General features: G+C 37.6%; 1 protein-coding gene across 1 annotated transcript in view; it reads right to left on the bottom strand.

The window, feature by feature from the left end:
• Window positions 1–3,738: 3,738 nt before the first annotated feature.
• The window catches only part of LOC126850846 (uncharacterized), a 173,130-nt gene continuing 149,579 nt past the window's right edge, over window positions 3,739–27,289 (bottom strand). Inside the window, exon 5 of the mRNA XM_050594238.1 lies at window positions 3,739–4,386. Within this exon, the coding sequence (XP_050450195.1) occupies window positions 4,075–4,386 (312 nt within the window). The 3' untranslated portion in view covers window positions 3,739–4,074. The remainder of the gene's footprint in view (window positions 4,387–27,289) is intronic.

The following is a 27,289-nucleotide window of genomic DNA, read 5'->3' as shown; positions in this document are numbered from 1 at the left end:
TTACCTGGGACCAGCTGCACTTTGCGATACCAATAACTTTAGTCAAATATAGGTAACTTTCGACAATGTAACTTATGCTCACGATCGGTTGGTACTGTTTAAACGGTATCATATAATTTTATTGATACAATTTGGATGTTTTTCTGGAATATTATTACGCTTGAATTATTTGCATTTGCCAAATAAAGATTAATGCATAAGGAATTATTTGTTGGAAATAGAAAACGATATTAATGTTTTATAAAGGAGAAAATAACGTTGCAATGAAATTATTTAATTAGGAAAATAAATTTCATGATAATATAACACTTAACATTTGTTTTGATATATGTGCATATAAATTGCGTAAAATAATTCATGAGATTATATAAATTGCTTAATTAGAGAAATTAACCGTAGCATCAATATCAAGTTAGTAGCAAATTTTCTCTGATATGTCAAAATTGCAAAAAAAATAATTACATAAATACAATAATGGGTGTGAAATTAAATGATTCTTAATTGAGATGCGCCAATCCGAGCTTTTTGAATTGTTTTAGCTTTTAAAATTTTTATTACAAAGTTGAACTGTATGATAAATGGTTTATCATTAATGAAAGAATCTATTCCATCTTCAATATATATTTACTCGGTTTATTTGAGAGGATAAATTGTTCTCCGCAAGTTTTGGTCTCGCATGAATTTTATAAATCTGTGAAACCCAGGTATATAGTTACTGCAAATATGCTAGAAAATAGACGATATCTTCGAAAAATGTGAATAATTTCAAAATAGGAAAAGCATTTTTCATAATTCTTATTCCATTGAGATTTTGGGCCGATCATTTATTATTTCAAATTGTGTCACTTAATAGGATTATTTTAGAGAATTATATATCTGATATCTAACAATGATACGTGACAATATCATCTATTATTGTTAAAGGACTCGCTAGGTATTAAACATCTAATTCTCTAAGATAATCTTGTTAAGGATAGCACAAGTTTGAACAATGATCAAACGGCTGAATATCTCCATGAAGAATCATGAAAAATGTGCTTTAAAATTATATACACGAACACATTTTTCGAAAATTTCTTTTCTATTTTCTCACGTCATAAGTATGCTGTATCATCATTTTTTACAATTCTTTCGTTGCGCGCATAAATACGTCCGATATGTGGAAAAATCGATACGCTGGAAAAGTATTGTTGACACTTTCGGGAATGGATGGATCTTGGGTATGTGCGTCAAAATGTTTTGCGGATGAATTCCACATAGACGTTACGCATATAGGTACAATGATACGGTTGAATATCGTCGCCGGAAGCGACGTTTATGCGCGCGGTAGGACGTGTCTCTCTCTCTCTCTCTCTCTCTCTCTCTCACAAACTCGTAAATTATTACAGCCAATAAATAACGCTCGGGTCGATGAGCGATAGCGATCAAAAGGAAACCGTCTCGTGATATATGCGTATCCTGTGCACCCTGCAGGGGTTGGTTGCTCCTTCCATCTCTTAATCCAGCTGTACATGCGCGCGTCGTATGTGTATGTGATGTTGTCATATGTGTGTATGTGTTAAGCACGTGTTAACGTGTATGTTGTTGTGATATGTGCGGCGAAGCCAGTCGCGTTAATTCTCACGTTTTCACTCGTGCACGCGCTTCAGCGTCTATTTATTTCCATTATAGTTACTCGCTTTCTTCGAAAATCGGCCATCTTCGGAATCCACGATAGTAATTTACATTTATCAAACATGACTTAGTAAACATGAGCGAACGAATTATTGATTCAATAATGAAGAAAAATTAAATGTACCCTCAACTCATTTTATTATTAACCTTTATACGAATTTAGATGAGACAATGAATAGATTTCGTTACACAATTCTATAAATTTGCTGGAAAAGAAAATCATTCGCAGCGAGACGAAGAATTTATACAGTTAATACTTTCGAAAAGCAGCAGAGAGAAATCAAAGATATACGACGGAGATAGCCACTTTGGAAGACAGACGAGTCTCGTATCTTAGATACTATAATATCACACCTACTTTCATTCTTGAAGTCAAACTTCGCATCTCCGCCTGGATCACACACAATGTTTCTCCCCAATGTTCGTCCTGTTGCATTTTTTCCTTTGCTTCTTCGCGCGAACTTTGTTTCATTTTCTCTGTATCGCACTTGCTCTTTCACTAACATTCTCTTACTTTCCTGTCACGCTTGCTCGTCTTTTTGTTGCATCCCCTCTGAAGGGCGGTCGAATAGACCGCCTCTCTCGCAGAATCCTCTCTTAAGATTTTCTTCTTTTCTTCGTGCTCGTACGCTCGAGCTCGCTTCTCGCGACCAAACGCTTTCAGCGACGAAACTGCACATGAAACTGCAACTGTCAGGCTAGATCCGGCGAAGTGAAAATCCATCGGATTCGTCGGACGATCGTACGTGACACGAAGAGAGATCGCTCAGAGATCGTCGAATATTTCGCCTAATCGGTTATTCATGAAAAATGTAACTTTACGATTGTATAAAAATATTGTTTCTTTGAAACAATGATCACGTGCATTGAAAAGTAATCTCATTTGCGAATATGGAAAATATAGTATTTGCGCTGCTGATAAAATTTTTCCAAAAGTTCCAAAGAGAAAAATTACATTGACTTGCCAATTAAAAATCTTTTGCTGAATGAATTTCGCGCTGGCACTAAAATATTGATGTACTCATTTTAAATTCGACATTATATGTTTTCATTACGGCGGAACTACGGTTGAATTTTCGTTGCTATTAAATCATTATTCACGTGCAAATTCACGTGTTTTTGTTGAAATAATCGAGAATTTAAACTTTTACACGATCCCGTATAACAGAGAGATCCCCTTTTTCAATAAAATGATTATTCGTATCTCTACAAATGCAACCGCGCGCTCGCAATTTTGCAATGCGAGATATCCGAATTATTAATCTCGTTTTTGTTAGTATCTCTGCGCAGTAAATCCATTTATTGATTTATACGTAATTCGCAGGCGTGTTTCGTAGTTGTGGGCGACTTATATGCGTTTCGATAGTTAATCTCACGCGTGTCGTAAAACGGAATTTGCACGCGCTGCACTAGAATTTATATCTCCGCGGTACAACGTGTATGCTGTATGAAGTACAGTTAGTAGTTCTGTCTAAACCCCATGACGATAATTGTCAGAGTAAAGTAGAATAAACTCTATTACGAAAATACAATAAAATACGAATTAAGCGTAACTTTCCATTAAATTTTATTTATAAATGTCGAGAACTTCAAATGAATGTAGAGAGAGAGAAAGTATAGGAGGATAAGAATTATATAAATCTGGAAACTGAAATTGTCGAGGTATCAATTGATAGTTATTATTATTCGACAACTTTGCGCTCGCTCTATCTGACTCGCGACATTTGCTATTAGCAATAAAACTTAAAACTCGAATGAAAAGTTAATGACGACTATGGGCCGTAATCGATGAGAACTTTAAAGAGTCTTCCAGATCTGGAACTCGTTAAAAGGATTGAGAGTTAAATATGATAAGGAGAAATCGAAGAGAGAGGAGGAACCGCCGTGAAAATTATGGGCAAACTTTCGGTTGAGTATCGGCCTAATGGGAAATACTGATCTAGGAAGTCGCTTAAAATATGTTAAAATACTCGTGCAACAAATTTTCTGGCTACAAAATTAACGTCGCGATAATATCGAAAATAATAATTAATATAATAATAATAATTAATATAATATTTTCAAACACCAACTAAATAATTTAATTAGTATGAACTTATTCTTCCATTGCGATCGTCTTTACTCCACAAGATTTTCATCTTCCATGTGTTGCTTCTAAAGAACTTATCGATAATGGTGTATCATCGCAGAGCGCGTTTAGGTCGAGAGCGAACCGGTTGATCGATTAATCGCCGATCGTCGTGTGTATCGTCGCTTAATAACTAAGCCTAACTTTTATATACGTAAGGATCGGACAACTGACACTGAACCCGCCGCGCGCTCCTAGCGCAATTGCGCGCGCGCGTTGCAACATGATTTCCGTTCGTGGAGGCGGACTCACGCGAGGAGAAAACCGGTAGGTCACGTCGTGAGTAGAACGAGGGCGAGGATCGCCGTCAGTAATTTGGCTAGGAGATCGGTGCGGATGCTGCGCGCGGACGCATGCATATCACCGGCGCTCAGCCTCTGATTGTTTACGTAGGCTATTTGCACTGTGCGCTCGGTCTCGTACTTGCGTGAGCCCACCTCGGCGATGCATTTGATCTTTATTAGTTTGCCGTCGACGAAGTGTCGGTGTTCGGTCTCCAATCTTAGCCCCAGACTGTTCGGGATGCCCTGGCTGTTCGTGGGCGCCATCGGCGCCTGAAGCTGAACAATATTCTCGTTTGGTACCTGCAACGAATACGAAGCGAGTTATTATGGCGATATTTATAAAAATTAAATGACTCGAAGAAACTTGAAACTTTTTCACTGCATAAATAACGTAGACAGATGATTTTAAATAATTAAAAGATAATTGAACGCTCTTGTATGAAAAGCACGTGAATATTAATTCTGCGAAATAATTCAGAGCGCAAAGCTATTATTTTTCTCTCTCACAATAGCTTTAACTTTATTTAGCGAAAGTAGTCATATATATAACGATAGTTTTCAATTCAAATATTCTCCTTCGTTTTGTGTATTAGAGACCATGTGACCTTAAACATACGTGATGGTAATAAGAGGAAAATTTCGTTGAAAGTCGACACACTGCAAATCGTTTGTTACGCGCCGGATTACAAGAAAAGAAATGTCGCGGCTGTGGGCAGTGGTGTAGCCACGGATGAGAAACGAGCTCGCTGAAATTTTTTTCAGCTCGCGCGCTATTAAAGGCGAGCCTCAGGCCGAGACGATGCGGGAGGGTGAGAAAAATCGAGCTACGTCCGCTTTAATTTCTGACGGCGGGAATAAAATTCGCGCGTCAGATCATTTCTCCGTTCCGTTAACCGAATTTTTTCGGCCATTATTTGCGACTTCCTATTTTATATGGCGCATTGTTCCTCGTAGCGAACCATTGTGCGACGCGAAAAAAATGATTGTTCGAAAATTTCGTTTTGTCTCGCGTTTTCCAACGCGCATAGTGTCGCGGAAAATCTCATATCTTAATTTCGTAATAATTAACGTCGAGTATCTTGGTACCCAAATAGAAAAAAATTCCAAAATTTCCTCTTCCTATCTATAATTTTCTTTAAGCTCTGTCAAGAGAGAGAGAGAGAGAGAGAGAGAGAGAGAGAGAGAGAGAGAGAGAGAGAGAGAGAGAGAGAGAGAGAGAGAGAGAGAGAGAGAGAGAGAGAGAGAGAGAGAGAGATGAACAAACTTTCATAATTCTAGAAGATGGCTTTTCGCGGTTCGTTGTTTCAATACAACGAACGATATTGTTTAGAGAGGGGAGTTTGGGAAGAACTTGCGGACAGATCATAGGATCGTTCGAGTAGCACGGGACCCGCATACATATGCAGCGGAGATCGGCGAGCTTTAAGCGTTCGACGTTAACCATAAGCCGTACTACGAGTCATGTAACTAATCGAACTAACACACTGGACCGAGCCAAACTATCGTCCTCGCTTTGTGGCGAGGATCGCCGACTCCGAAGTTAAAGCCCCAGTCCATGGAGAACTACTGTGGGTAGATAATGCTTGGGTTTGAACCGTCTTACTTACCAATAACTTCCGCATACTGAAGCCGAGAATAATGAACGCCGCGTGACTCGAAATTTCCGTATGAAGCGTTGGCGGACGGTTGCCGAGCAAACAATCGCGTCGCATTATTAGCCCGCGCAATATCCGCCATAAATAGAATGAAAGAAAATTATGCCTGACGGACACGGTATTTTCAAAATAGCTAGAGTATTGTATACATCCGTCGAGATTGATAGTAACGAAAAGAAAAAAAAATTTATCGAAACATGCTGCACTGTAAAAGCATAACTACTGTTTCCTCGAAATGTCAGTTGCGTTAGGTGCAATCTAATGCAATTTGTCGCTCGTGTTCATACTGCTCGTATTGGATTTATTGATGCATTACAGCGTTTTGTGTTTTGCACTTTGCGCAACGATTCGCGCGTCCGCGAATCTAATGCGTGATATGGTGAGGATTTTAACAAATGCGTAGCAAAGCTAGTTCAATCGTATTTATTGGTCGGTAGTGTTTTGATTTATTCGTTATCACGTTTTTATTTTGCTATATCTAGCTCTCGAAGTTTTTTAAGGGAAGAATGCGTTGCATTTCGCGGACTATATATGTGTAAAATATAGTATGTAATATGCAGTTGTAAATTTTATTCTCATTAACTCTTTTTTATATGTGCTTTCATATTCTGAAAGTACAATAGTTTTGCAAATATTTGTCACCTCTATAATAAATTAATAGTACATATATAATAAACAGATTAATAATAAGCATTCTGATTATACCTTATTTACAGTTTCACATTTTGTTTTATATGTGAAAGTTCTATCTCTCTTTTTTTTTTCTTTTGAGTGCTAATTACCGCGTTAAATATAGTATCGTTTAATTAAATTCGCATCTGGAGCGCGTTAAAATTTCACCGACATAATTTACGCGCGCGACGTATCGCGGAAAAGTGTGCCGCGCTAATTACCCGGATCCTTTCATCGCGGAAACTGAGCTTAATTTCGGAAGGATGCGATTATTTCAGCGAATCGCGCATCGCCGACTATGCCGTCGATTATCGGACGTTGGAACTTCCGCGCTCGAACGAAGACGCCAATAATGTAATTGGCAATAGATTTTCGGCGGTGGCCTCCATAAACCTTCAGAAGGCAGTTATATTATCGGCGACGGCAGTTATATAATCGTCGGGGTATGCTGGTTGGCGATATTTCAAGGCCGTCGTCGAGGCCGCATCGGCCGACGATTGGCCGACGTCATATCCATGTGATTTACGCACGTCCGTACGGATATACCGGAAGATCATTGTTCGTCGTTTGGCCCCTCCCGCGCACCCACCGTCCTTCGTCTCGCGCATAGTACTCTGTCTTTTCATCCCGCGAACAGTTCGTCCCCGCATGAACAATGTTTGCCGCGGGGCCCGGCCGTAACAGCCATTTGCCCGCAATTTCTGAAGGATCCATTGTTCGATCGTCGATCGTGATCGGAATTTCGCGCGGCCGGCCGCGTTCGCGACAATGGGAAACGATTGGGAAACCGTACGTGTGTGTAATGCATTCCCGCGTTGCGAGAGAAAACACTCTCGTATGCGGAGAATTTTTAGATCGCGGTTCTTCAGGCGCGACTGAAGAATCGCCGCCATCAGGAATTATTATACGGGGAGACTGAAAACGGATAATTTTAAAAAAAATTTTCATTTTTCATTGTTACATTTTATGTATGCATATACAGCTGCTGAGATTGAAGAATGTATAATTAATTTTTTTTACTAACAATTTCTATTGCACATTTTTTCAAACAATATCAAATACTTTGATTAAATAGCAAAATTAAATACATTCTCCTAATTAAAATTGACGTCATTTTTTTAATTAGAAAATTTAATATGGCGAAATAATACTTTATTATTAAAAATATTTTATATGCATGATCATGTACATATATATTATCAAGTGCTGCGTGACATAAAAGAAAAATGTCATTTGTACCAAATTCTCGATATTTCTGGCTTGTGTAAATGGCAACTTTCAGTAATATACAATGAAGGTACACGAGAATAATGAAGCTTGCGGTACTACGGACCGTACGCGTGTAATTATATTTTTTAAAATAATCCTTTCTACTCGCCGGCTGATTAAGAACAGTATAAATTCTCATTTCCCACGCGAACATTGGTACGCATACTGCACGCGTAAGCGCGTATATTTTTTAAATAAAGTTCTTTTTGCAAATTACATCTAGAGAAATATTTTGCAATTTAATTATGTATCGTAATTCTACAACATTGCAAAATGTTACAACGAGATATACGCAGTGTAGTTGTAAACATTTAGTGTTAGAAATTATTCTAAATGAAATTAACCATTTCCGTTGCTCCTTGAATCTTAATCTTTATTTACGGAATTACGCTTGTGTAACACTTATGAAAATAATATTAGCATAAACTTCTCACTTCTCGTAAACGAAGATTTCTCGTCATATCACTTTAAGAGGCCCTGCCTTACCTCGCGAGGCTCCAAGAAAATAATATAACTCCACCGTTTTGGACGGCTTACATGTTACGAGGAAGGCAAAGGTAGAATTCAAAACAACGGTGGAAAAGGCTGCGCCTTGGGATACAGCTTGGCGTTCATAGCCAACGTTAAAACAACGTTTCCGTAATATCTGCTTTAACGGCGCCTCCGGGTTGCGTTGCATGAATTGCAACAGCGCACAGTTTTCTTTCGTTTGCTTTTGTGTGCGCTCGCATTTCTTAATGCCAACGTGGCGTTTGCGAGAATAATCTAGACTTTATATGAGCATATGCCCGATGGGACTTATGGGCGCGAGTAACAAAGATCGCGTACATTGCCGAGAGAAAATCAAAATTTGAAACGCCTCGCACGCCAAACCTGCACGAAAAGACTCACGTTAAATTAATTGTCAAAATCGAGCTTCGATTAATTCTTCGAACAATCTTTAGGAAGAAAAAGATAATTACATTTTTCCGACTTGTATTTTTTACAAAAAAAAAAAAAAAAATAAAATAAAATCGAACAATATTTTTCTCATAAATATTCAATTCCCATCTACACGAATAGCAGACTACAATTGTGTGTCGTGTTAAAAGGATTATCTGAGATTGATCTTCGCAGGATAATGGCTGCGTTTCGCCGTTTTCATTAAAGCCGGCATTCATTACTCGGGCGTGAACGAACGGCGCGCGAGGAGGAGAGGACGCGGTATCGGGTCGCTCGAGACATTTGTCTCGCAGAAGCGAATAACAATCGCTTCTGAATGGTAATTCGTGGATGCTCCGATATCGCTGATTTACGCGGGGGATGGGCGTTATGGTCGACGCGCGATATTGAACTGAATTTACGAGTAACGAGAACCACGGAGACTCGTGCCTTCTAAATCCGCGAATGTCATCTTGCGGCGCCGGCACCATCGTCATAACGAGCACGCTGCTCTTCTCTCAGCGTTTGATGAATTATACATGCCGACTGGCACCCCCTAGGGCTTTGTCATTCTAATGGGACATCGATAGATTTTTATGGAACGGCAAACATATCGATGATCCATTTCGATAAGCTTAGAAATTTTCTGATTGGAGAAATGCCCCATTGACAGCCATGATAGATGAATTTACTAACACGTTGAGCTCTATATAAATAAAGTTTCTCATATCTCTCTTTTTCTTTTAATATTAATATTTGCGGCAAGAGCAAAAAAAAAAAAATAGTTAAAATTAATTAATATTAGTAAAATGGAGAATTTAAAGTTATTTCGAAATAATTATAATAAAATAATTTTTCGGCTGATTATTAATGCGATATCGTTTCACTCGCAACTCGATATATGTATAAGAATATTAGTGACAGAATTTGTAGATATTTGAATGATAAGATAAAGCTCCTTTTGAAATTTTACGAGACATCTTTTTAGGCCACTGATATGGATAAGATTAAGCGCGCAAACCTTTCAGAAGTTCTTTGAGCCGCAAACCCCATTCGTAAGAAGCTAGTAATGAAACGTCCGTTCTCGTTAAGCTAGCTGGTGGCAAATTCACTTACTGGCTTCCCGGAGAGCTGGAATTGCACACAAAATCCAATATAGGTTTTTGTCATCGAAGAAAAAGTACTTTTGTTTCCAAAGCTCGAAAGCGTCGTAGAAAATATCATTTGAAAGATTCGCTAAATTGCAATGATTAGAAACTGAGCCGCTTAATTTCCAAATATAAATCCAGTTTTCAAACCGTATCCCCGTTTTGTACTCTGAAATAGAACTATAATTCTGTGTACCGATTTCATAACAAGACTTTATGCCATTTTGAAACATATAACGTAGTTATGGGAAAGAAATTGTATTACGAAAGCGTGATACAGCGCGCATTAATCACGAGAGCAGCAATTGCGTCCCGCGATTGAAATTACCTTCGTCGCGAATAGACGGGATAAAGTCTCATCCTCGAAAGTCTCGTTTCGCCGCCTGCGGCTGTTTCGTGTTCTAATTAAACGCCGACGATTTTTCGCCTTAATACCGCATTCTAATTTTGCGCATCCAATAGCCCCGGAGTCCACGATTCTTAAACTATTTTGCATGAAATTAGACCTTTCGTCGTTGTCAACAACCGATTAATAGTTTATCTTCTGGATTATGCAAGAAAAGCAAGATTAATTTACTTTTCAGTCTCTTGTTTCTACTTAATCATTAAAATACTTGAAGATTAAGTATTATACTGGTTTCGAAATTTCTTTTTATTTAAGACATTAAAAGAGGATTAAATATTGTATATATATATCACTTGTACTTTTTTTTTTCTCTGCAATTGATAATCTCTACTACTAGAAATAAACAAAAGAGAATAATACAACGGATGAATAAATATCCATTAATACAAAAAATTGCGTTTGCTTTACCGCGAGAGATTCATCAGTGTCTCGGAGAAAATTCGCACTCGGGCAGGCAAGTGGAAGAAACGTAGAGAATGTCGCGGCCGCGCGAGATAAATCTCGTGGCGTTTACAAAGTTGCGCGCGAGCGTCCCGCGAATGCATAAGATATTCGTCCGCTCTATCCTTCGGATTTCCTCTCCTGCCTTACGCGACGCGTTTCTCAAATCGGCGCTGGTGCTTTGTTATCGGCGTGTTTTCCCACGAAACTTTTTCTCCCGCGCAATTTGCCGGCGACAACGCGTCCTGCCGTAGGATTTGCCTGCAGGCCTGCGGGCTTTGCCCAGAATGTCTCTCTTATATCTTTTACCGTTCTGTCTTTCTTCTTTAATGCCAAACTTTCATCTTTCGTACGCGTTATTCTGTTCCGTTACCTGCTTCCCGTTCCATCATATCGAGTGTTATGCTTAATGTTTTTTCCCTGTTTTCTTTTTTGTCCTGAAATTATATACCCAAGAAATATTACATTCGTTCTTTTAAGCCGTTGTTAACACGGTGAAAATGTAACGGATAGAAAAAAAAAAACGTTGAGGATATCGTTGAGCAAATAATGTTTGCTTTTGTTATAATCGAGTTTTCTGTATATCGCGATGAATGTTGATCGAGACAGTAGGATAACATTTTCGACGTAAGTAAAAATGCAATTTCGTTTTTCATTCCATTTGATCATTAAATGTATCTTTTTTTTTTATTCTGTATCATTTTTCATTCTGTCATTTGTACATTTTGTCTCCATTAGATATACGCATTTTCATGCATTATATGCATTCATGAAAGATGTAGAATATATTTTGCATATATATTAACGCATTGAAATTCAACCGAATAAGGACATAACGCATCGCAGACGCACGTGTGTATCGAGAACATATTATCTTATTTCTCGAATGGCCCTTTACGATGATCAATTTTAACGACTATGGAGCATATCTTTTCAAATCTTTCTAGCCCATTTCCGTTCTTTCTCAGATGTATCTGCATACGAAAAATGTATTTGCCTCGCTTTATATCCGTCTTCCGCTCGTGAATAAAAATGCGAATCATTTTTCGCTCGTTTAGTACCGCTCGCGAATTCGCAGGTTCACCGGTAAAATATACGCCAGCTATGTATATCGTCGCCTCCGCCATTTTTTCCGTTCCCTCCGAATAGTCTCTTTGATTATCCACTTTGCAACGTATATTCGTTATTTGCAAATTCCTCTTTTTATACGAACTTTTTATCTCTTCGTATCGTATTTACTTGTGCACTTCAATCTATTTCAGTGTATTCCCGCAGTCAAAATATTATCTTGTTCCCACATATACATTACCTTCAGCTATTTTTGTACAAGTTGCAAATTTTGTCATAAATTTTCTTTTTTATTCAAGTCATATAGCAATTCTCTCTCAGATTAATTATTTATAAATTATTTATAAGTCTCTCACATAGAAATTATTATTTTATATACATTTTATTACTTTATAGAGATTATTATATGCGGTGCATGAGATTTTTATTTTATTTTTAATATTTTTTTTTTAGTTATATCTTACATTCTTATATCTTACATTGTTTTACTTTGTTACATTTCTTCCTTTCAACATGGTTGCTCTACAAGATTATATTTCCCCTTTAATAAACTCAACTCACTAACTTTTCATAAAATCCACTATGCGGATTCATCGTTTTTTCGCATATGATCGCATCCGTTTTCATTTCCTTCCAACTTTTACGCTTGTCTCTCGACTTTCTTCCGGCTTGACTTCAGTTTCGCACACTTCTAGTCTTTATTTACCTCATCGCGGAAATGCAACGCAACTTTCTCAACTCTGTCGTCCGGTTATTAAACGACGCCGACGTCGCGAATCGAAGTGACTCTTCACCGTCGTGTCTCGTTGATTACTCGCTAAAACTTACCGTGATTCTCTTCCCGACTCTCACCTCTGATATCCTACGTTGAGATTTAATTTTCTCTCTTCTCTTGAATAGTCGCTGGCGGTAGCGCACTGTGGTTTCCGCTAAAGATTTGTCTCTCGAGTTTGGCGAGTCTCGTCTTCTCCGTCTCAAACGATCTTTTGTCGTGCGATCGTTCTATCCCATACGTTTGATCTCAGTATCCTTGCAGTTTCTCGACAGTCTCTTCTCTCTCTCTCTCTCTCTCTCTCTCTCTCTCTCTCTCTCTCTCTCTCTCTCTCTGTCTCTCTCTCTCTCTCTCTCTCTCTCTCTCTCTCTATCTATCTGTCTATCTCGCTTTCTCTTTTTTGTGTTTGCTTCTTTCTTTTCTTTGGCTCTCATCACATCGGCAGAGATTAAGTGGTCGAGTTGGCCTAAACCCAACCTGGATTCAGTCCGAACTCAATCTAGATTATCGAGAGGACCATCAAGGATACTATTAGCTCAAACTTGATCAGAATGGGAGGTTTCAGAGTGAATATGAAAAATTAAATTTTAAAAGAAAAATAATAGCGCGCTAATATTATAATGATAAAATTATTTAAAAGCAAAATTGTGATTTGGTTTTCGAGAAAAATTAAGACGAGCAAACGTGTTAATTATCTATACTTTTTCTCCTCCGATTTTCTCTTCCGTCGAGATTTATACTTAATGATATTATTTCGTGTCTTTGTTACATTGTACAAAAGATCATTGTTTCTTTACTTCCTTCGTAATCATGGTGCGCCAATATTTTTGTGGCGATAATATTGACCCTGCCTTTATATCTAATCTCCTCAACATTGTCGGATCCTCTCTCGTTGTCGTCCATTCCGGCACAAGACGATTCTCCTGCTTCTCTTTTCCTTAAGATTTTCATTCCAGGAACAGAGATTAAGTGGTGAAGCGGCTATGCGGACAATCCGCCGGGTCTCGTGCGTTATTGAGTCTTCGTTTTCGCTTCTCTTCTCCTCTCTCTTTTTTTTTCTCTTCTTTTCTCTTGGCTTTCATTTCCTCCGTTCTCGCAATTGCTTTTGTTACATGTTATTGAGTCGCCATAGAAAAAATAACAGTGCCTATCCGTCGTCTATTTTTCTTGCGACATACATGCATTTATATTAATCGTAGCACGAACATGAGAATTATAATTATTATAGTATCGTTCGTGTTATCAATATTGGAAAAACTTAGACAATTTTCTCCTCTAAAACGAATTTTAAATTTAAACTTTGCAATTGCTTGTAATAATTTTTTCTTAATTTTGCCAAATCCTGTGATGAATGCTCTTTTATAAAGTAATGAATCTACGTATATAAGGATGCTTATATATCATACAACTATTGCGTGTTTATCTTTTAACATTGTGCTTTTCGATAAAAAAGAATTGAACGATATCCACTCGGATCGAGTAAATTTTTCTGGCCGTTTTTCCGCGCTTATTTCGCAAATGGCCAAAGTGTCCGTACAACTTTGGCCGTTCTCTTTCACCTGTTCACGGTTTTTATTGCCGTGGCGAAGATTAAGTGGCAGAACGGCGGCGACGATCCGTACTTTGTGCATTACCAGGCTCTTCCGCATTCTCTTTGCTCTCTCTCTCTCCCCCTTTTCTACCTTCTTTTTATATCTTTCCTTTTATTTTTTACTTTCTTAGCATCGGCTTTTATCCCCCCTCTGCCTTATTCTTTAACGCCGGAAGAATCGGCCGGAATCTCCTAGCGGGGAACGCGATAGGCATGCGCGATTTCTCTCGCTCGCTTGCTACACTCCGGATTTTCGTCTCGCACGCGAACTCAAAGCCTGACAAAGCACAATTTTGGAAACTTTGTAGACTCGTTATGAGGGAGTCGGATTTCCCAAATGCGAGATGCATTTCTCACGCCCGCATCTCTTCTACTTCGCTTGGTTGTTGCCGTTATTATCTTCGCGTTCTATTTCGCGTTCTATGCAATATTGGTTAACTATGTTTGTTTTATATTACAACTCTTTATTAAAACTCTCATAATAATCTATTGTATACGCGATACTTTTCATTCGAAAATGCCGCTTATATTAATATATACCGAGGATTGATTCACAATCCTTTAATTCTGTCGATATATCGATAGCTTGATGTTGGAACATCTCTGTTAAGCTTTTCAGTTCAGTCTTTGTCTGCGAACGAGATAATTCGGAATACCTTTTGTATTAGTTTGTGCAGCGACTAATTTGTACATCCACAGCGAAGCGATCGCATTTCATCGCGATTATATAACGTTGACAATATTAATTACAATGAAACAACAGATAGCATCGCCCAGATTTCAAAGGCATGCCATATTTGAATAATGCTCATGTATGTCTCGCTATCTCTTTCTCTCTCTCTCTCTCTCTCTCTCTCTCTCTCTCTCTCTCTTTCCTTCTCTAGTCTTCTCGTTTTGATTGGCCAGACGCGTTAATCGCGTCTCGCAACGTACTCTGTTATTAATCGCGGCGCGCGTCAGCGCAGCCTTACAAACTCAATTGCAAAACTCAAAACTGACATTGATTAGAGAGAAACTCGATACCGACCAATCAATCACGCCACGCGTGTTTCGTTCCGTTTTCTGACTTTCTGTCGTATTAATAGTTGTATCTCGCATTTTCTCCCTCTCTCGCACTTTCTTACGCATTTTCCTTTTCAATCATTATGTCATTCCTCCTGTCTATCTCGGCATTTCTGCATGTTCATTTCCTCTCTCTGTAACACGCGCCCGCTGTAGATACGCCTCCTGCGATGTGCGAACACGCGTATATGTTTGATGAGTCGCTTGCCACGACATGACACACTGCATAATTCATCCGCATGCGCCATTTGCGCGATGGTCAGACGGCTTGACATACTGGTTGAATTTTGATTCACAGAGACTAGAGACTTGATGTGAGAGACACTTCATGGCGATGTCGCCGGATGAAACCCGATATCTAATCCTGCAAACCGTGTCGCCGGATTTAGGGACTTGGCTCGCCATCGTTCGAGCGACATTTGCCGAAATGTCTATCATTACAATAAAAGCGTCATATGTCGTAAACTGTGACAGAATTATTGTCACGTAATTGCTATTATTTTGTGAAAAAAAATATAGAGAATATAAACAAATTAAATAATTTTATAATTTTATTAACTTCCTAATTTTGTCTAATCATAAATAAATTTTTAATGAGAAAGAATATTTGTAATATATTGGCGGCTATCATATATATATATATATATATAAGATTGGATTTTTCCGCCAATAGACGACAATGTATTTTTGACGCGATGCCAGATACGTAAATCAGTCGGAGGCGAAATTTTTGAGCCCAATAAAATCTCGATGCGTCTCGCGATCGTACGTTCGAGATCAGCAAATTTATTCGATCCTTTGCGATCGCGTCGAGGGAGATCAATTTTTATTCGAAGAGGAGATGCACAGAGAATCGGGAGAACTAAAGTATGGATAGGGGCGAATGGAGAAAGGTGAGCGCGGGCGAGGGGGTTTATGGTACTTTGCGAGCTTGTGCTCGATCGATGGTGCTTTAAAGCTTATAAATCCGCGGCGGCAGTCGGCCAGCTTCATTTTATCGTCGATTTGACTTAAGTGTCTGTCGTATGCGTTTCACACAAACATGAGTCTCGTCTATCTCGAGGCTGAACGTCGCTCGTCGATCTCTTGATCTCGCTTGAAATCTTTACCTGGAATCTCTCGAACGCAACGCGTGTTTCTTTCGTGATCTATCGGATCCGCGTGCAGTATGACGTGTGCGATAATTGTTCAGCACGCGAATTAACGCGAGCGCGATTAAAATCATAATTATGACATTTATCGCGCGCGACTACGATCTTATGACATATCGAAATGTCATTAAACCTTTATGCGACATTATTCGAATCGCGAAGACATTTCGTAGCGTGTTTGAACATAGATTATCGTTTATCAGTGCTACGCGATAAATTGTGTTTGTATAATTATATTTCTCTCTCATTTTTTTCGGTGCATTAGCTAGTAGGCATTTTCCTCATTCTTAGAGATATGCGGATTGTTAAATGCGAATTAATGCGTATCGACGCGATAAACTATTATAAATTAAACTCGACAAACTGACGGTTTCCAGACGGAATTATATTTCGTGCTATCTCTCTTTACGATTTCAACTGAATCGATTGACAGTAGCGCTCGAATCGCGCGATGGTTTCGGTATCGGATACGTGTAGCGAGTATGTATATTAAAAGAGGCAATATTCCGAACGCAAATACGCGTTTTTTTATCCTCTTTTTGTCGCAGACAAAAATAATGTGCCGATGCGACCGTAATCCAACCCGTGTTTTGTCATTGAAAATACATGATAACGTCGCGGATGAAATTTTGCTTCGATAATCCGTCCACGAGCGAGGCGAAATTCTGTCAAGCGTATCGACGAATTTCGGAACGTTAAACCTCACTCTTTTATAACGGTTCTATTTTCAAACACAATTAAATTTTTTTCCCCAAAGATATATTCGTTAAAATTAAACTCGAATTGTTTATAGCGTTTCTAAAATATAGAGAAACGCAGACGTATCATTTGTACCTTAAAATGCAAAAAAAAAAAAAAATTATTATTCAATTATTTTTAAATGTATAAATCTTATATTTGAAAAAAAATCATTTTTGATATAACGATTGTGTATAAAATTTTTATTTTTACGATTATATTACATATCTATATCTATTAAAAAAAAAAAAATTAATAGAAGAAAATAAATGAGTTTGCGAGATTTCATTTAATGAAATATGATGCGTGTGAAAATGTAATTTTTATTTTTATTTAATATTCTGTGAAAATATGAAGCAATTGAACAAGGGATCACCGGCAGATAGAAAGGCCGGCAGTAGTAACAGCTGCTTCCGGCTCAGACGGCCGCTGCGGTGGAAGGCGAATATCGGTCGACTCGGACCGCAGGAAGAAGTATCCGTTCCGTAATTGGTCGCGAATGCTTTCCGCCATTTATCGGTTAGCAAAAAGCGTGCCGTCTCCCTTTCACGCTCGATCGACCTTAACCGTTTCCACGACGTGCTAATCGCCACGTCGTTTAGCACTTCCTCCTCCTGTCTTTCCGTTCGCGGTAGTCGACGACTGCGAAGACCAGACGATCAATCAGCAGCGATACATATATTTCACTGCTTTGTGGCAGTCCTTTTCGTCTTTTGACACGCCATAGTAATCACGAATGTATTTCGCATCGCTGAAAATCACATCTGATTACTTCTCGTACCTTTGCAGTCAAAATGAATTTTTCAGTGAGCGTGATTGTATTTTACTACGTCAGTTAATATTATGTATTTAAATTACTAAATACAGACTATCTTTATTATAATTATTACACGGCATAAAATTCAGTATTTTATTTAATTAAATTTTATTAAAATGTTTGTGTAACGTCCTTATTATATCATTTCATTTGGAAATATTTTATTTAATGACTCAATAATTTTATATTCACAGATCATTATATATAGATTTAAAGCGAAATATATTTATATATAATTCTGCTACAGTGTAAATTTCAAATTATTGTAAAAATATATAGTATTTCGTTTTTATAGTCTCTATATAATAATGTGACATAATTTGTGTAGGATCGATTCGTGAGATACGCAACGTAACATATTATATAATCCGATAATATATTCAGCAGATATTTTTTACATTAATCAAGCTCGTGCAATAATTAAATAAACTTATTACACATTTTATAATTGTATGCACGTGCGTGTTGTGTATATATGAAACAATTTATCGTCCGTATTTTGTATCAGCAATAACTTGATAATGCGCTGGTTCTCTCTTTGCGCGTGATAATTCCTCTTTTCAACGTCAAAACTTTTCGAGCTCAAGAAAAAACGTTACGATGGAACGCTCGGTAGTTCTTTTTCTGCTTCTTCTCCTTTTTCCTCACGAGCGCGCGAGTCTCTCTTTTATCTTCGGGACCTACTCGTCCTCCATCGGCGAGTATATCCCGAGGGAAAAGTTAAATGAATATTCAGGACCGTCGAGCCACGTTTACATTCAGCCGCTACTCGTGTGCAAGAATGTAAACGATCGCGCAACATCGATCCGTCTCCCACTCTTTTTCCTTGCGTTTCTTGTATGCGACAGAAAAACGGGCGGTTTATACTACTAATTTACGCGCCAACAGAGGCGGATTTATCGACTCGCATCTCTCGTGTACTAATTAACAATTTTTATTAATTTAATTTCAATGCTATTAAAAAAATTCACACAAATGCCAAGTGATGTTTCTTCAAATTTTGATTTCTCTTCATGTATTTGTTGATCGTTATCGTTCATTGTTATTTTTTTGTCATTAATTAAATAGATAGATAAATGGTTGTTGTTACTAAAAAGTTGCGCAAAAGTAATGATTTATATTTATAATATCCGATATGATTCCCATGATTTATAGTCGTGCTGTTGACAGATAAAAATATTATCGCGATTTTTTAGAATCGGTCGCACATGTCGTAAACATACGTCTAGCGGTTGAAAGAATTAATGTGACTGCAATGCACAATGCACGGCGGCATGCATAAATCCGTTCCATTTTTTTTTTTGTACATATTGAAATATTATTGAAGATTGAAAGTTACAGAAACAACGCGGAAACTTTACCGCATTTACAATCCGTGAAAATTTGCCTTGTATAGTCGAAAATTCGAAGAGAGAGAGAGAGAGAGAGAAAAAGGGAGGAAAAAAGGAAGAGAGAAAGAGGAGGGAAGTTAGAGCTGGAGAATTGCAAAACACTATTTTGAATTTCATAGCGGCGCTACTTGGCATTCTGAAATTAATCAGATTCAGTTGCACAATTCTGATTATAGAGTTCGTAATTTGATTTATCTCCGCGTTATCACCGTGCCATTTGTTTTACGATACGGTATATCGCCGGACGCCGTAAACGGGCTTGAGGTACCGGCGCTACTTCGCGTACTGGGATGAACTTGGCCGACCCTAGCTGGCCCTAGGGTAATTTATCAAATTGCATGCTGGTAATCGTTATTACAGCGCGGCCGGTCATTATCGCATCCAAATCTCAATCCGCGTTGCCTTTTAGCAGACCATAATTGGACCGTTAACGTGTATCGCGTATACTTCCTCGGGCCTTTATGGCATTTTTAATTCGCAGATCAAAGTCAAAATGCAATTGTTGTATCAACTTACGCGAGTGGTGGATTTGCAATCTTAATAAAATTGTACGATGGAAATATGGAATATCGAGATTGAAAAGCAACTGTGTAAAGTGATGACGATCTTTTTACCTTCCAAAAGAGAGACATAAAATATAGAGATTGATAGACTAAAATAGGTATTTATTATAAATATCAATATTATTAATTTTCATTATTATTTCATGAGAGTTTACACTGTTGCCAACGAGATTAATTCTGCCACGGAAGTGCTTTCGAAAATGTTATGATTTAATGATGTAGAATAATTTTCATATAAACCTCCCCCCTCCCTTTATTTTAGCATCATTAAATAATTCCTAAATTGAAACGTTACGATTTTCATTTCGCGATATTTACTATCGCCGTATACATATCATCAACGAGAAATAATTTTGTTTTGATTACATTATGGGTACACTAATAAAGTGTGTTTCCATCGGCGCAAATATATAATAGTTGCAAAAGGGAAACCGTAATTAACATTTCAGCGGGCAATCATAAGCTACCGCGACGCGTAAAGAGTTGAGCGTACCGCACAGGGAGAGAAAGCGGGGACAGAAAATATTTCATGAAGTTAATGAATTTTCATGGGAACGTCGTGAAACTGGCTTCGGGCCATTAATACGGTCCATTCACAAACACAACTCTTCGGCCTCTTGTGCCATGTGCCCTCGTTAAAACTTTCGAGCATCTCTACGTCGGAGGGCAAAAAAAAAATTCTGTTCGTATGAAAACAACCGAAGGATACTATAACCATCTTCGATCGATGCCAACCATCTTGCGTTATGGCGAAAACATGGGGTTTCCGCGACGTTTACGAATATTTGACGAACTATGTACGTGGTGCTGGCTTTCTCCCTCTCTCTCTCTCTCTCTCTCTCGAATGCAAATGAAACATTTGGTGACACAATATTGTGAAACATGCGGTTGTTTGCTCACTCGATGGAAGCGACAATAGCACCGACATCTTTGAACAGATTATCGAGTATATATCTCGGTTATTCATTCTTGACTATAGTTTAATTTGGATAGTTGCCATAATAGAGAGAAAATTAGTAGTAGAAAGTAATATACTTTATATCAATCTTATATTTTATTTCAGTCTATTTGATTTTGTAATCGTTTTACATAAATTTTTTATATAATAAGATTAAAAGGAGAGGCCGACTAAAATGTAATATTTAATATATTTGATACTCAATATGAAATAGACTTTAGATATTTATATATTCGTTGTATGTTTCAGGAGCCATCTGGCGTAGATCGAAGCGGAAACCCATCATGGTAAGTTGGAACGAAACATATGCTGCTCGAAAATTACCGGTCTGTGATATCTGTTAATTTTACAACGGGACTAAAATAAATACACGAAGTTCGTACCATAAATTACATATGCCCGCACGTGCTTCTCCTTCGCCATTATCTCGAGTGGACACTCGGATAATCGCACGGGTACGTACGTACTCGGCACGAAAGTTGTCCCGGTACCTAATTAAATATTTAACTTGCACCCGCTGGTAAGCTCGTATATAAATGTAACTCGTTTGTATTTTTGGCAGAGAGAGATTAATTGGTAAAACCCACGTATGTGGATACAAATCAATTCAAAAATACTGTTTTTTTTTTTAAGATAGGAATTTTAAGAAATCTCATTTTTTTCGAATTTATTTGAGGTCTTAGAGAAAATTTGAAATTCAAAAAAATTGCTCCGTGTCGATTGAGCATGTCCAAGTTTTCTTTTACAAGGACAATAGAAATTGTTGAAAAAATGCATATTGTTTGAAGCGTATGCTGTGGATATTATTAGTATTTACATATATGTATGTTTATGTGTTTACATATTTGCATGGAGATGAAGTGCTATTCCTAGCCGCTTGTCCTGATATTTCTACGAGATCGTTGTTGCAACTTTCTACGCGCACATGATATAGGAAAAGTCTATAAGAAAGTCTATAGGAAATTTATGAAAATGTCCGTGGATAAGCGCTATAGAGTTTTACTTTGGCGGCGCGCACTGTATATATCATTACAGAAAAGTCGAAACAAGCTTTGAATAATAGATTCTGCGACGTTGAAAACATTTTTCTGACTTGTTATTCTCTGGATCTTATATTGGAGCCAGTTTTTGATGCTATTCAACTCTCTGTAGTATACTCTGAGATATTTATTTTCAACATAGACGTTGACATTTTCTCGCGAGAGAGAACAAACTTTTAAACGTCTTTAATGCAAATGATATAAATACAATAATTTCGGATGTACCTGCATATATATAATTTGAATTTTTTTAACTTTTAAGTTTGCAGCTCTCAATTATGTTAATATTCAACTCTCGTAAAACTTGCAACTCCCTTTTCTCTCTTATAGTCCCGTAGTCTGTAATTCTCAAAAAACTTTTTCCTTAATCATTGAAAATATATAATGTCAAACACGTTTCGATACATTCCGCCAGAAAAATCTGGTACACGCGCATTCTTACCTCGAAATTCGTGTGGGGAATCTCGAGGAAATAGATCCGTGCGTGATCCATTGGTCGGCAATGGCGGGTTAGCCATCGAAGAGCGGCATCGCCGTTCTGACACGTACGTATCATTTCCGCGGTAACGCATCTCCTGACGAGGGATGTCGATAAGTGGATATCGCGATGAACAGAGGGAGTCGCGCGAGAGAACTCGAAGAGAAGAAAATCTCCCGTGGGAGCACCACGTACGGCGCGTCACGTATCCCTCGGATGCCACATACACTGGGACGAGATTCTCCTCAAGCTTTCCCTTTTCCCCGATTCCGTCCCTTCCTCCCTTTCGGCATCCTGCTTCATTCTGAGAGGATCGGATTAATGATTGAACCGCGTCTCGTCGATCATTCTTCGGCATTTCTTCTTTCTCATATTGTTTCTTCGGCGGAAAAAGAATATAGAGACACGATAAGCGATATAATAAGTGTAATACAATAATATATGTACAATGCAAATTGAGAAATTATTTATCGGAAATGAAACTGACAAAAAATCAGATTTTCCTTTGCAAAAAATATCCTTTACTTGAATTATTGATATTTATTAGTCATATTTAAAAAAAAAACGTATTTATATTATATAATAGTAATTAGTATTATTATTAATAATATCAATACTATTATTATTAATATTATGACTAATAAATGTATTTATTAATTAATAATATTCAAAAAAATTTTAAAGCGTAAAGTAAATATGGATATGTAGAGTGAATTGACGATACTCTTTTTAACTTTGACCTTTTTATTTCTTCTTTTATTCAATTCATGCTTCTCTGGAATTATATATTAAATTGTGTGATTTTATATTTCACTTAACACGAGATCGATGTCGCAAGTGGACAGGCTTATCGCATCGTTAGTGAATTATACGTCCGTATGAAGCGGTTCTAACGAGACGACGAGATCGTTAAATGGATCCTTCTTTGAGCTTTAGAATGATATGTCGTGCTGACCCGTGCATTCTGCAATACATATATATATATATATATATATATATATATATATATACGCGCACACATACATGCACGAATATCATGATGGAGGAATAATGGAATATTCGAGATTTAAATTTTGTCAGGCTATATAACGAAGGGAACGTTTATTACATACCTGCGATGCATCGGAAGAGTGAAAAACGTCATATTTTTTGTAAAGCACATAAAAAAAAAGGAATGAATGATTTTACCGAACTGCGAGAAATTGCGGTTAAATCTCGCTAATGAATAATTCATTTTATGCAATATATTTGCCCGAGAGATTATAAGGTATTTGTGATGCGTATTTACGTGACCCGTATAAAAACATTGCCATCTCGGTAAAATAAATTTTATTTTATACATAAACCGATATATATATATAATATTCTTAATAATTAAATTCATCGAGAATTTAATGCGAGACAATCAAAATAAATTCATTAAATAAATCTTCTTGCGTAAAAATATACATGACATTTTTTTGACAACATAACAACCTTGTCAAACGATGACGTAACGATGTATGATGCGGATACATATCTCAAGATTTCCGGTGTGACATTCGCAATAAAATGGCATGTCATTTATTGAAACGGAGGCGTGTCAGGTTTCGAACCTGTCGTTCTAACGAGGAAAGCGAGATTAAGCGTCGGGAGCGGCAATCCTCGTCGCTTCGCGATTGTATCCGTTGCACCGTTGCACACCGAAGATAAAATACAATACAATCGAGAGAGAGAGAGAGAGAGAGAGAGAGAGAGAGAGAGATGAGCTCGTTTTGTACAAAAGCGACACGTTCTTGTGGCGGGCGAAATCAGCGCGCGATAGGCACGCGGTCGGAAAATCGATGACCGGTATCGGCCGCGCGGATACGAGCGGAATAAATCTTTCGCGCGCCGTTTTTTTCCTTCTCTTCTTTCTTTTTTTTTTTTTTCGCGCCAACCCACCGGTTGCGCGTTTCCTATCGGAGATTTTCCGCTTCCCATGCAGTGCGCGCGAGGCCTTATCGACGTTCCGCGTAAAAATTCATTGCTCGTTCGAACTGCGGGATAAACAGACGCGGGGTCAAGGATACTTTGCGAACCGCTGGAACTTTTTTTTTTACTATCGAATCGCTGCATCGAGCTATTTTTTTTTTATGTCGCGTATTATCAGGTTTTGCGAAATAATTTCGACTGCAATTGCCAATTTTGAAGCTTGGTGAATATCGGAAACGGATTGTTGTCGTCTCTGAAGCGATCGCGCTATCGCATACGGAATGCGATGGTCGTTTAGCGTTTCTCGTTCTGCTTTTAAAATTCGCGAATGGTATCCTTTAGCCATTAGGTATTCAGCGAACAGAGCACAAGCAGTTCCCTGCGAAACCAGTTTTGGAATAACAGAAAAATGAAGAAGAGCTATTCTTCGAGATTGCGATTGCATAAAGTTATCGCATATGGCCGTGTTTCTTCCAGAAAGTTATTCTAAAATTATATTTGGAACTGCATACGTTCGCCTCAGCATATTTCGTACTTAATTTATCGTATTTACTTAACTGTGTGACCGCTATTCAAATGTAGCTTTCTTGTAACCGCGTCGAGATATTTTATACGGGGGAATTAGAGCGGAATGATTCGAGAAACTTTATTAAACTCTTCCGCCAGATCCTCTGCACAATCAATGTTTTCTTTCCTTTCGCGGCAGATTGCTTATTCCCAGAAGCAAAGTCGCGCGGCTGTAAGTACGGCATAGCCGAAGTTACGAGGTCAGTTGCAATGAAGTTAACATAAATACTCGCTGCGAGCCGCGGAAAGTATATTTGCATAACAAGAACTTTTGGAATTGAGTGTCGAGGAAATTTTCCAGAGAGGCTACAGAGCATCCCTCCGCAATATTAAATAAGCGCAAAGTTGCTTGACGTGAAACGTTACTTGATCCCATTGTTACTACTCTCAAGTTTAATATCTTTTTATTGCACGCGAATTAACTACAAACTCGGAATAATCAATTAATTATTAGAGTGCATTAGAGTGCATTTAGATAATGAAAATTGTATGATATTCTCATTTTTCTTTTTTCCAAAACATTAAATTAACCATTTATCTATTCACTAAAAACCATTTAATGTTTAATGTAATACAGTAAAATAGAGAGAGATTCTTCACAAAAAAAAATTAATAAATTAAAGTTATTATCCTTTCAATTCAAATGCGCGTAAATCTTTTTTCTCGATGCTATCCTTCGACCCAAATATATTATTCCTTAAGAGATCAACATTATTCAGATAAAACGAATCTTGCCCTCTTTGCACGAATTGATTATCGCACGGTTTCCCAACAGACTTACAGCTGGAACTAATGTTCCATGAGAAAGACAGTTACATTTAATCGAAATGTTCAATGAGACGCGAGAAGAGCTTGTTTCCAAAATCTATTCGACTTTCAGATTGGAACGTAATTTTGCAGCAGCATTCTTCCATAATGCATGTCATAATGCGTTGCAATGATCGGGATAATAACAATATTTTAATTGTTGCATAATTTTCAGTCTTTTTAAATAATATTTTTTTGTTGCAAAAAAAAATGCCGCACTTATATTATAATTTCCGTACATTATTACTCTTTATTACTATATGAATATTAATTCATATATTAGAGCAATAATACGATGCGTATGTTGCATACACTATACGACTACGCGCGCATAGATTATGCTTTATTATCAGCATTTAAAGGGGGATCTATTATATGTTATAGCGAGGCGAGAGAGATATGATATAATTCGATGTAATATTCAGTACACGTGGCTCTATATCAAATATGTATCATATCCGTCGAAGACAATGCTAGCATGCGGAACACCCACACATGGAATCATTAGCATTCCCGCGCGGGTATCACGAATGACGATAATAATCAGCGCACGCGCGCGAAGGCGAATCAATGCAATAATCAGACCGGATCCTTCCTTCGACGTTAACGAGTGTCCGAGATTCATGATTTCGTGTTTACTTCCGGTCACGTGCGCCGGATCGCCGAATTTGCCGTCTCGGGCACGTGCACGCCTACTCGCGCGTGTATTCTTGTTCGCTGCGCGTCTCTACGTAAGCTGCCATTATACGGGCGGCTATATATGACAGCGGGGCTTACGACAATGTGTGCAAAACACATATGTGGGTGTATGCGCGTTTGTGTGCACGGTCCGCAATGAGTAATATTGCCGTGCAATATTGAGTGAATCTAATGAGGGGTACGCCCCCATGCCGGCATTAATATCGCTAATCCAATTAGTTGATAATCTGCAGTGCTCAAATGTATGTGACCGGGGCTATTAATAGGAATCCGTTAACGTGTCGCGATGAAGATTATACCCACCGGATTACCGCTTAGATGGACCAATGTGGTCTCATGGGAAAAGCGAAAGACGTAGGATATATCTATATACAGCGTTTCCTATTCCAACAAATGTAATAGAGCATTATGAAAAAAAATATGAGCGAAATCTTAACACAAGCGAGAGATTGTGTGTGTGAATTTCACAGTAATTTTTTATATTAGATTTTACATGTTAAATTAATTTTTGTCATGTCTGATTGTATATATGATTATATAATCGATAAATCTCGATGCTATAAATTTTTATTCATCGAAATATCTGTTAAAAAAAAACATCGTATATAATAAGTGTTTATTATAGTTAATCGATCGTTATTAGGAGAATATTGAATTTAATTGTTAGATTGTCCATAATATGTACTATATATATATATATATATATATATATATATATATATATATATATACATTGAAACTTGTAATCTATCTAATACAATAGCTAGATTAAAAACTGTTAAATATTGCAATGTATAACAATTACATGGATGCTCTATTTGGACATAAATTACATCTGATAGGTAATGTTTCATTAATAATAACGATTTTTATGTATTGTATTTCTCCTGTATATAGATACGTATATAGAACACGTTTCTATAAATCTTCGAAGACTAGATAATTCAATTACATAGATTTCTACCACTATTTGTTTTTTTTTGTCGTCAAATTAACGAATCAAATATTTTAGTTTACCGTATCTTTGATGAATCAA

Source organism: Cataglyphis hispanica, chromosome 7, assembly GCF_021464435.1.
Source record: "Cataglyphis hispanica isolate Lineage 1 chromosome 7, ULB_Chis1_1.0, whole genome shotgun sequence".
NCBI classification, from domain to species: Eukaryota; Metazoa; Arthropoda; class Insecta; order Hymenoptera; family Formicidae; genus Cataglyphis; species Cataglyphis hispanica.
The sequence above is the reverse complement of the archived record's forward strand: the minus strand, read 5'-3'. Positions and strand labels throughout refer to the sequence as shown.